Here is a 12,577-nt window from a genome sequence, read left to right on the forward strand (position 1 = left end):
GCTATGAATGTTTCTAAATGACACAATGAATTACACAGAGGTAAGAAAAACAAAAGCATCTCATTGAAATTTCCAGAAAGTGTAAAATTCACTTGAGCATCACATATTAAAATAGCCAAAGCTCTGACTGCCATTCTGTCTCCATAGATCAATGTTGCTGTGTTATTTCTGCTGTTACTGGTCATCTGAATTTGTGTTTCTACTGCATATTGTCCATTAATATAACACAACAATTAATTTAATTATTTGAGGTAAAAGTTAGGAGATTATTTGTGACCAGGATAAATAATTTTGATAATTTTGTCTGATTTGTTATTTAATAAAGTTTGGGAACCTCCCTGAATTTGCTTCTGTTTGAACTATAGCTCACATTCAAATAAATATCCAATCTTGCTTTGAAATTAGTATCTGTCAAAGCATTTGATATAGTTTCCTAATGACAATGACTTTCACTTTTAAAATTATGTTTTATTTACAGTTTGAATTAGTCTAGCTTAATATCTAGCCATTGTTGCTTGAACAGAAACTTTATTTAAAGTTTATTCTCCATTTGGCTCAGTACTGTTGCAGTGTAATCAAGTGATCTTGCAAGAATATCCTTGTTGAACTAAACAGCCTGAGCTCTGATAGTGTTGGAGTATACGTTCCATTTTTCAGCCACTTAAATATGTAATGGATCTCCTCTGAATTCTATACATTATACTGTTGTCTTCTTGTCCTGGGAATACAAAGTTAACATAAAAAATAACTTTTTAATTCTATAGTAAACTTAGCTCCTTATACATATGCTAGAACTTGTATTTAGCCGACTACTCACTATAATTCTTACATCTTCTAAATCTTTACTTCTCAAGCTATAGTCCTCCATCCTGTAAATTTTACTTACATTCAGTCCTATATACACAAATTCATACTTAGCTGTATTAATAACATACTAATAAACAGTTTTCTAAATGAAATTAATATTGCTAACAAAGTGACCCATATTTAACATTCACCATTTTGAGCTTTCTGCATCTACTGCCTTTACTAGTTTTAATTACTTTCTTCTAGGGTACTTCAATCCTCAAACCTTTCTCACTTGAGAATGTAAATTCCTATATATGATCTAAATATTAAGGAGGTTGATAGTAATTTAAGTGAATGACAGTTTGGCTCCTAGGGACTGAAGTGCTCTTGTAAACAGGACTTATACCTCCAACTATTTTTACAACATTAACTTAAGCCTCAAGAATAGACTACAATAGTTTTTATTTCTCTCCAACAAATAATTACAGATTCCCTCTGTTTTCCAATATAGGAGGATTTTCATAGTATTCTGCCATCTTTATTATTTGCTGTTTTGTGTCATGTTCTACTACTGGGAGGTGATTCTATAATTACCAATACAGGAAGAAGTTCATGCTTGTGTTGAGGACAATAATGAGAATGAGACACTATCGTGCATTGCTTTGTGTTTGTCACCATGACATTTTATTACCTGTCACACTATGTAGGTTTCTACTGGTACAGAAGATCCCCTAGGACTTGTACTGCCTTGTTCCACAAGTTCTTTTTGCACTTGTTTTGGCCCAGATGTTTCTTTGCGTTTTTTGAGTAAGTGCATTAAATGAGATGACTTGTCATGTATAACAACTTATCTGAACTTTGCTCTAATGCTTATCAAGAGTTGTGACAGATATTAAACATTTCTGCTTGAAAAGGAGAATATTCGTCTTGACAGGGTAGAATGAAAGAGAGGACCTCTACATCTGAATCACCTTCAAACCATGACCCAGTGTTCCTGTATTCATTAGGCTGTGATCGCACTTTATAGCATTATCATTCTTTGAGCAGATCTAGAACCTAAATCACTTTAGCAAAACCTGATATTGTGACAGTTTAAGGCCCTGTCTCTAACAAGCCTTTTCTTGCAGTCGTTTGTTAAATCACACTACTACTACTAGTTCTGTTCACAGTATATTTGATTGTACCCAAGTTGGACATCAAACTGGTGCAGGGAAAGGCTAGGATTCTGTCGCTGAATTCTGCCTGTAACTCATATTCTAACTCATATGATATTTGCCAAGTTGATACTGAGTGATGAATTTTAGAGTTAGAGCAGTTTCTTTGCTCTTCTCCCTCCACACCAGATGTTCCATCTGAATTATAATACTGGTAATTACATGCAACCCACACAAGTAAAAAAGATTTAAACCTCTTTTTGGATGGCAAACATAAAATACAAGCAGACTTAATCCTTGAATGAGATCTTAGTATCCCTTCCAAAATATGAAGGGACTCTTTCAAAGCCTTTATTTTAGGGGTATCATACAGTAATGCTGTATGCCACAGCAAGGGTGATTTTTAATGGGTTTAGTTGTCACATGGGAGCTCTACGTCAAACAATATGTCATAAAAGAGAGGTATATAACTGAGAAACAAATCACTTCTAATGTAGAAAAGCTCTCGCATGCTGCTTATTTTATAACTATTCTGATAAATTCTTAAAGCAACTGAGCAGGTAATGTGAATTCACTAAATTTTTCTCCTAAGGAGAGAGAGTCTTTCTCTCTACATTGTGAAATCACAGGCTCATAAAAGAAAATGCAGCTGGAAGCAGCTAATGTTATACAAGTCTTTGAGAAAAATTATAAGGGAATTTAGAAAATAGGGTAAAGAACGCAGAGAAGGGGAAAATGCACTAATGTAAACAAAGATAAAAGCAGAGCAAATTTAATTCATTGCATATGTGATAAAAATTCTTTAGCAAGTTTAATAAGAGAGTGTCTCATAAAAGGAAAATTCTAAAAATGGAAGATGGCTTTCTAAAATAGAGGACCATGCTACAGTAGATTTTGCTAGGGCTAAACTTTACACCTTTAAAAAAACAGTGGATACAAATAACAACACGAACAAAATAATCAGACACAAAACTATCCTGATAATTAAGTTAATTAAAATCAGAGATGAACTTCAGATCAGATCAGAGATGTAACTCTTGTTTTTATCCATGGTCAAGTCATTTCATAGACTTTCATAGAATTTCATAATTTCATAAGCAAAGGAAATGAAATGTTACTAAATATTTCAAATATTTATTATTAATTATTTAATATTTTTAATAAATATTTTTAAATAAACTTGGTCTTATTATATAAGACAATGCTCTTATTATATAAGACAATACCAGTTTTATCTGGCCAGTTGTTTTTGCAATTTTTCAGCAAGTGATTCCGTGATTCAGACAAAGATGTAAGACACAACAATAAACAATATCAGAAAGGCTCTTCCTTTTTTTTTTTTTTTGTTTTGTTTTTGTTGCTTGTGTTTGGGGTAGCTCTGGAATGGAATGTCTTCCATTTCTCCCCAGAGTGCATTGCTTTGTGTTTGTCACCATGACATTTTATTACCTGTCACACTATGTAGGTTTCTACTGGTACAGAAGATCCCCTAGGACTTGTACTGCCTTGTTCCACAAGTTCTTTTTGCACTTGTTTTGGCCCAGATGTTTCTTTGCGTTTTTTGAGTAAGTGCATTAAATGAGATGACTTGTCATGTATAACAACTTATCTGAACTTTGCTCTAATGCTTATCAAGAGTTGTGACAGATATTAAACATTTCTGCTTGAAAAGGAGAATATTCGTCTTGACAGGGTAGAATGAAAGAGAGGACCTCTACATCTGAATCACCTTCAAACCATGACCCAGTGTTCCTGTATTCATTAGGCTGTGATCGCACTTTATAGCATTATCATTCTTTGAGCAGATCTAGAACCTAAATCACTTTAGCAAAACCTGATATTGTGACAGTTTAAGGCCCTGTCTCTAACAAGCCTTTTCTTGCAGTCGTTTGTTAAATCACACTACTACTACTAGTTCTGTTCACAGTATATTTGATTGTACCCAAGTTGGACATCAAACTGGTGCAGGGAAAGGCTAGGATTCTGTCGCTGAATTCTGCCTGTAACTCATATTCTAACTCATATGATATTTGCCAAGTTGATACTGAGTGATGAATTTTAGAGTTAGAGCAGTTTCTTTGCTCTTCTCCCTCCACACCAGATGTTCCATCTGAATTATAATACTGGTAATTACATGCAACCCACACAAGTAAAAAAGATTTAAACCTCTTTTTGGATGGCAAACATAAAATACAAGCAGACTTAATCCTTGAATGAGATCTTAGTATCCCTTCCAAAATATGAAGGGACTCTTTCAAAGCCTTTATTTTAGGGGTATCATACAGTAATGCTGTATGCCACAGCAAGGGTGATTTTTAATGGGTTTAGTTGTCACATGGGAGCTCTACGTCAAACAATATGTCATAAAAGAGAGGTATATAACTGAGAAACAAATCACTTCTAATGTAGAAAAGCTCTCGCATGCTGCTTATTTTATAACTATTCTGATAAATTCTTAAAGCAACTGAGCAGGTAATGTGAATTCACTAAATTTTTCTCCTAAGGAGAGAGAGTCTTTCTCTCTACATTGTGAAATCACAGGCTCATAAAAGAAAATGCAGCTGGAAGCAGCTAATGTTATACAAGTCTTTGAGAAAAATTATAAGGGAATTTAGAAAATAGGGTGAAGAACGCAGAGAAGGGGAAAATGCACTAATGTAAACAAAGATAAAAGCAGAGCAAATTTAATTCATTGCATATGTGATAAAAATTCTTTAGCAAGTTTAATAAGAGAGTGTCTCATAAAAGGAAAATTCTAAAAATGGAAGATGGCTTTCTAAAATAGAGGACCATGCTACAGTAGATTTTGCTAGGGCTAAACTTTACACCTTTAAAAAAACAGTGGATACAAATAACAACACGAACAAAATAATCAGACACAAAACTATCCTGATAATTAAGTTAATTAAAATCAGAGATGAGAACTTCAGAAGATCAGAGATGTAACTCTTGTTTTTATCCATGGTCAAGTCATTTCATAGACTTTCATAGAATTTCATAATTTCATAAGCAAAGGAAATGAAATGTTACTAAATATTTCAAATATTTATTATTAATTATTTAATATTTTTAATAAATATTTTTAAATAAACTTGGTCTTATTATATAAGACAATGCTCTTATTATATAAGACAATACCAGTTTTATCTGGCCAGTTGTTTTTGCAATTTTTCAGCAAGTGATTCCGTGATTCAGACAAAGATGTAAGACACAACAATAAACAATATCAGAAAGGCTCTTCCTTTTTTTTTTTTTTTGTTTTGTATTTGTTTCTTGTGTTTGGAGTAGCTCTGGAATGGAATGTCTTCCATTTCTCCACAGAGTTGTGTGCTTTTTAAACAGCTTGGTTTTTATGTGCTAAGAGCAGAAACAGAGAAGTTCTTGGCTTCTAGAGAGAGGTAACTTCAGCTGTATCGCATTTTCCAGGTTGTTCTTTTCTGCTATTGCTTCAAGGACTTCAACTGTAGATTTTACCTATGTGCTTTGGACTTTCTGTTTTTCATTTTGAATATTGAGTCATATATACTATGTATGAGAATGGAAACAATGACAATCTCAGAAATTGTTAAAATGCTCCAAAAAGAAGAAAACTATTGGTTTCAATTGAGAATACAAATACAGCCTAAGTGAGACTTGACTGGCCAGTTCAAAATGTAACTTGCTGGACAACCTATTTTCTTACCTAAACACTTCTGAGTAATTCATATGCTGAAATACAGGAATACTGACCTCTAAGTTTGTCTTTGCAAATACTACTCTAAACCAATATTCATGCTTGAGTATTAGCTCTGGAAATATGACTGACAGAATTTCCTTGCTTGTTAAAAAACCTGACCTGTTAATAGCAACACTAATACTCAACTGCACAAAAGACAAACTGCACACATACATGAGCACAGACAAACACATATAATCTATGTTTTAACTCCAGCAAACCATATAACAGACACTGAAGGCTTGTTTATCTTTCCTATAAACATGCTAACTAAAACATCAAAACTTTGTAAGGTATCTCTGGTAAGTCTCTTGCATTTGTTCAAGTGCCACAGTGCTCCATCAAATCAGTTATGTTAGTCCAAAAGATATAAACTGAAATATCTGTATGGGCAACATTCTCTTAGTAGCTTCATTACATAATAAAATAACACCATCCTTATTAATAAACTAATTCACACAATAAAAAGAACTCCAGATGCATTTTGTAGTAAATACATGAATTGGGCATATGAATGTGAGAAGAATGGCAGAAGAATTGCAAAGTCACAATGCTGGTATCAGGTGGGGAAGATTCTTGGCTAAGTCAACAGTACTGAAATAATCTTTCAGAACTTACTGCATAGCAGAAAATCACTCTGTGATTGGAGGCTCATTATTTCTGTTCTATGAGCTGAACTACCTAATTCTGGAGAAATTACTCCACAAGCATGAAACCAAAAGTTTAAAAAGAACTCTTTTTGCCTAGGTAATGGTATCTCAAGAAACACAGAACATAACTGAAAGCAAAGCTGCAGGCACTTGTCTATCTTTGATCCATGTGTTTGCTGTCTGGTTTTCAGCTAGCATCCAACAAGTAAAAAAGAGTCACAAAACATATTTGTAATAAATATAGAAAAGCAAAAAATATTCTCTTGGGCCTTAAATCTCACTAACAGAAAGACACAGAGGTGCTGGAATGTGTCCAAAGAGCAATGAAGCTGCTGAAGGGTCTAGAGCACAAGTCTTATGAGAAGCATCAGAGGGAACTGGAGTTGTTCAGCCAGAAGAAAAGGAGGCTGAGGGGAGACCTTATTGTTCTCAACAACCACTGGAAAGGAGGTTGTAGCGAGGTGGAGGTTGGTCTCTTCTCCCAAGTAACAAGCAATGGGACAAGAGGAAATGGCCTCAAGCTGTGCCAGGGGAGGTTTGGATATTAGGAAAAATTCCTTCACTGAAAGGGTTGTCAGGCACTGGAACAGGCTGCCCAGGGAAGTGGTTGAGTCATCATCGCTCGAGGTATTAAAAAGACTTGCAGATGTGGTGCTTGGGGACATGGTTTAGTGGTGGACTTGGCAGTGCTAGATTTATGATGTGACTTGATGATATTGAAGGTCTATTCCAATCTAAATTATCCCATGATTCTATGAGTTTAGGGTCTGTTTGCACCTGAAACTGGAAGCATCTACAGGCAGGAGTTTTTTGATATCTATTGCTGTTTGGAATAGCAATGGAGTTTTGCTAGGCCAGGGAAGCAAAAAGGGTGCCTGGATGCAGTGAGAATATCCAGACGGGTTTGCTTTCCCTAAGATCATGACCACCACTACAGCTGCTGAATATCACATTCACTCCACGAAAACTTCCAATACATCTGGATTTCCCAAAGCCACCATGTTGGTTCATCACACAGTGTAAAACAACACAGTGGTTGGCCCATTCATGTACTTTCTGTCAAACTAGTGATATTTTGTATTGAATTCTGAATCCTGTATTGAATTGACTGATTTTGAAATGAGCCGTTCCCTAGCTGTAACCCTGTCTCCCTGCCTGGGAGTTTTGTCATCAATAAATGTGAAACGTGGGTGCTGAAGTTCACTATTTCTTTTAATTTTTATTTTCTGATCTGGCCTCACTTTTAACTGCCCATAAGGAATATTCTCTTTCTCAAACACATGGAGGCGAACCTGAGCAACTCCCTATCAAACCAAGTCTGTCAGTTGATTTGATACCCAAAATCAGAAACAAGAAAGCCTCCTCAAAGCCTTTGGGGCTCAATAAATTGAGAAAAGCCATTATGCTGTGAGAGTCAAGCCATGGATGACAGGCACTGCACTGTTTTGCAAAGGAAGATAGACTGAATGCTTCAATCACTTATTCTCTTAATATTAGAATAGACTTATTTATTTCTCTAATGAAAAGGGTAAAATATCCTCTCCAAGATGTGCCCTGTCATAACACTATGACACTTGCAATGTGTGACATTTTCTCTGGTATTTCTTTTTTCCATGCATGCCATAAAGTGCACCGCATGAATATGAAGTGACATCTTTACTAACATGTGGTACTTACTTATCTCCCACAATTCCCAAGTTGATTGTTGGATAGCCATGTTCTTGGATTGTAGCTAGGAGGGTTGAGCGGTTACTGTCCCGAATCTTTCCTGGCAAGAGGTCATCTTCAGGATTCAGTAGCTAAAAAACCAGAAACACTCTCAGTTAGTCACCTTGGAATACTGAGCCTTCAAACAAGTGAGAATTTTGTTCTTCAGACTGGACAAGACTCTTAGAAAACTGTGATAAAATATATACGTAAAGTGATTTAGTGAATTAAATTAATAAGATATATAATGAGCTTGTTTAGTCCAGTCCTCCATGTTGCTTAGTTTGCTTCTGTTGGTTCATGTCTGCAAAACCTTCTTTCTCTTTATGTGTACCTGGCTGATAATCTCAAACATCAGAAATCGAAACATAAAGTTTCCAAGTTTTTTGCTTCTATTTAAACAGATTTAAAGGAACCTCACTGATGTTGCTAAGCAGATTTAAAGATATTAAAAGAAATTTTGAAGTTCATAATCTACTTACCACAAAAGCTGTTTTTAAAATACAATAGTCTGTCCTGAAATAGATTGAAGCTTAAAGTTTCATTCTTATATCAATAACTGGGATCAAAAGCTTTCTCTCAAGACAATATAATGGCAATTGCCTTACATGTGTTACATATTTTGGAAGTTAAAATACAAAGCATACATTTGTAAACAGAAATTTTACATATATTAGGAATTCTTTTGTAGGATTTACAGGACTCACACACAATAAGGAGGTGAATAATAATAATAGCAAGAATGTATCTGTCAAAATTATGGCAGTAGCATTAGGTAATAAAGTAAAAATAGCTAAAAGTGGAGCATGGCTAAATTTTGATGCTTTTGCTAGGAGCCCTATTTCGGTGAAGATTTCCATAGGATGCTTAAGAAACCCACTGTGCAGGACCTTTTCTAACACATGATGCAAAGGAGAGTGTCCACATCAGTAAAGGACCCATTAATGACATGCAAGAACCTCCAGTCAAATATATAATTCAGAAAATCATCCCCTCTAATGCTTGTATCTCTTTGTATTTGTTTTTCAGTTAGAGGGTATGTTTCCTGCATGGCTCACCCTGTCTGTTATGAAATCTGGCAAAATGCTGTCCCAGCAAGGCTGGCCTCAGCCACCTACAGTACCTAGTAGTCACAGAGTAACCTTCACAGAAGTTGTAAGGACAACACCAGACAACAAGAGTCAACATATTAAATGTTTTCAAAATCTTTCAAAATTCAACATATTCAAGCTGTATGAGAATACAGCTATTTAGTTTGTGTCTGGATTTCAAAAAGTTTGTCTCACAGTCAAAATCATAGGTCAAATTTCATGCCATCTTTGAATTCCAAACTGACTGTATCTCAAACCACAAATTCTTCTGGTTTTGCTCTTCCTATTCTCTTTCTGTCCCATTGCAGAAGGGAACGAGTGAGTGTAGTTGCTGCCAGGGTCAACCCACAAAGCATGCAAAATTAGTGAATTAGATTAATCTTGAACCTGATTTTTCTGATGTAGTTAAGACAAAACAATTAGAAATCTGGTCTGGAGTTCTATCAACATGAGATTGTCTGGATTTCAACATGTGCTACTACAAAAAAAGAAAAATCAGGGACAATACTACAGGAAGGCATTTGCTAGTACTGTGCAGTTTTCAAAGACAGGTTATCTGCCATTTGCACTATAGCTACAGATGAATGCTTCTCCAAAGAAATCACTCGTCCAGTCATGAACGGCAGAATGAATTACAATCCTGACTACTCTACAGGTCATCTCGTGGTGACAGAAGAAAAGCAGTTGGCATTGGATAGAGTACCAAAAATTTGGCAAAGACAGCCAAAGGCTTGTGAAAGCCTTTGAGGGAGAAAATACAAGAAGCTGATGACAGGTTGAACACTCACAAAAATGTCTCATGTCTGCACGAGGTGAAGCTCAAAAAGTGAGTACACTTGGAAATAGGGTGAAAGTCACTATCCAAAACACTTTTCCAAAGAAGATAAAGTAATTCAGTCCTTGATTTTAAAGATACTTTTCTTACCTCATTCCCTGTTGACATGACTGCAACCACTGGAAACTTGTTAACTTCTACTTCAGTTACTCCAACAGTTGCTAAGAGACCAATCTCAGACGGACCCATGTGGGTTCCTTTAGCCAGCACACATTCACCTCTTTTAATGTCATGTCCTATAGGTCTGAAAAATCAAAGCACAGAAAAATATGAAAGAAAACCAGAATGAGATTGAAAGTATCTTTCCTTGATTGGTCCTGCTCCACGTGAGAAATGTCCAGGCATGTTAATTAGTTGGATTGTCAAAATATGAGCACTACTTATGGTTAAAAAAATGACTATAGAAACCACTATCAATTCTACTCCTTAGAGAGGTATTTTACTCTCCATAAAGGAGGCTGTTTACAGACCTGATATCTTGGCCTGGTCGAGCCTGCACCAGGATTCGAACCTCTAGTTCTTCAGTGCCCTATAAAAACAAGGAGATCAAGTACAATCAGCAAGGCGATTCAAGGAAGTTTAATCAGCTCTCATTTCTCAGAAATCTACACAGCTTACTTATTACATTGAGACCTTCTGGTTTAAGCATCATCATTGTTCTCCTGATTTGCATGTCAAGACTGTAATACAACGTGTGCTAAAACTTAACAGCTTTGTAAGAAATTTTCTTTATGATGCAGGGAAGGACCAGCACTGAACACATAGTTTTACCTTCCTTTTTTTATTACCTCTGTTTTTATGTGTCTTTTCTATGTTACATCCTGTGTCTGTAGTTCTCGTACACTGAGCCCACTCTTTCTACTCCTCTCAGCCAACTCAATCTGCTAAAACAATTTCTAAGACAGCATTTCAGAAAGACCTTAGTCTGGCAGACAATATGCCACTACCTCTGCAGAAAGGTGGGAAGAAGCTGTATGCTCTAGCTGCTGCAGGATTTTCATGTAGATTCCTGTAGTAGAAACTCCTACTTGAGAGCTTTGTAAAAATCAAAAAGAGGCTTATTCATCATGTTTACTTACTAGGAACAAGAGACCGTGAAAAGTCTCATGCTTACTTTGATATCGGTGTTTACCTCTTCAGAATTCCAATGGTTTGGTGATTCGCTCTATGTCAATAAATGGCACATGCTAGTATTTTGCTAGTGTTTAGTTTTTAAGCCTGGAAGGGGGTTGATGATTGTTCTGGTTTGGTGTGTTTTTTGGTAGCGGGGGAAGGGCCTCAGGAGTGGCTCTGGTAAGAATCTGAGAAGTTCCCCCTGCTCCAAACCCAGCCAAGGAGCCATTAGAGGGACAGTAGATGTGCCTCTGCGATTAACGTATGAAAGAACTGAGGTGAGACCTGAGCAGAGGAGCATTTAAAAGAAAAAAAAAGAAGAGCTGTGCTGGAGAGGAGAGCTGTGCTGGTGGTTGGTGAGGAAGAAGGGGAAGAAGGTGCCCAAGCAGAAGCTTCCCTGCAACCCATGGCGTGATGGCAGCTGTCCCCTGCACTCATGGAGGAATGGGTTGGAACATTCCCTGAAGGTGCCAGGATGGGTGACCTTGGCCACTGGACTGGGATGTTGTGGCCAGTGGATTTGCTGCCTGTGGACTTTGATTGCACAGCTTTGGAAGACCCCAGTGCCAGGGGAGTTTGTTCCTGAAGCACCTGTGACTCTGTGGGAAGCCCAGGCTGGAGCAGCTCCGGACCTCGGGGGAAGGACTCGTGAAGAAGAGGTTCGCGGAGGACTCTCTGCCATGGGAGGGACCCCATGGGGAAGCAGGGAAGGACTGTAAGGAATCCTTCTTCCTAAGGAGGAAGGAGCGGCAGGAACCACCCGCCTGTGAACTGGCTCTAAACCCAATCCCCTGTCCCCCTGTGCTGCTGGGGGGAAGGAGGGAGAGAAACCGGGAACAAAGGGATTTGGGCCTGGGAAGAGGGGAGGGGTAACACATGGAAGTGCTGGTGCCCAGGATGTCCTTTTATCTCCCTTAACCCTATCTGAAGCTGTGACAGGCATTTTAGGCTTGTGATGAAAAACTGGGACAAGAATTAGTCTAAGAATTATTTTATTTTTATGACACTCTGGGGATGGTTGGCCAGTCATGAAGATGTGAATTGTCTGTATCTTTGATAATATTTAAAGATAGCTAGGGAATCAAGAGGAGTGCCAACAACACATCTGAGTAATAGAAAATAGGGGAACCAACAAAAAAAAGGCTCTTGAGTAATTTAGTATTCCCTGGTTTGAAAAGCACTGTGGAAAGTACAACTATGGACAACGTGTTGATGTGTGGAGATTTTTATTTATGGAACTGACGGATATCCCAGAACACTTGAGGAATACAAGATAACTCCAGGTGGCTAGACATAAGGCTTGCAGGAAGGTATGGCATTATGCTGAGAACATCTTCCACTGGGTGTGTATCAGGCAGCACTCCTTTTGCTGTGCTTTAATACATTTTGAGCTCTGAGTGGTTTACTCTGATGGCTGATAACAGCCAGCATCCATACTGATACAGTGATGCTAGCTCTTGATGTAGGATCTAACCCTTGTTTTGGTTGATCACATTAACCTCCTTTTTCCTCCTACAAGGTTA

General features: G+C 37.1%; 1 protein-coding gene across 1 annotated transcript in view; it reads right to left on the reverse strand.

Moving 5' to 3' along the window:
* Positions 1 to 12,577, reverse strand: part of GPHN (gephyrin) — a 185,631-nt gene that overhangs the window by 21,305 nt on the left and 151,749 nt on the right. The window contains exons 15-17 of the mRNA XM_010007733.1: positions 10,412 to 10,470; positions 10,032 to 10,185; positions 7,986 to 8,107 (exon numbers count right to left, since the gene is read on the reverse strand). Of these exons, the coding sequence (XP_010006035.1) occupies positions 7,986 to 8,107; positions 10,032 to 10,185; positions 10,412 to 10,470 (335 nt within the window). The remainder of the gene's footprint in view (positions 1 to 7,985; positions 8,108 to 10,031; positions 10,186 to 10,411; positions 10,471 to 12,577) is intronic.

This window comes from Chaetura pelagica, unplaced genomic scaffold (genome assembly GCF_000747805.2).
Source record: "Chaetura pelagica isolate M959 unplaced genomic scaffold, ChaPel_1.0 scaffold70, whole genome shotgun sequence".
Classification (NCBI taxonomy): Eukaryota; Metazoa; Chordata; class Aves; order Apodiformes; family Apodidae; genus Chaetura; species Chaetura pelagica.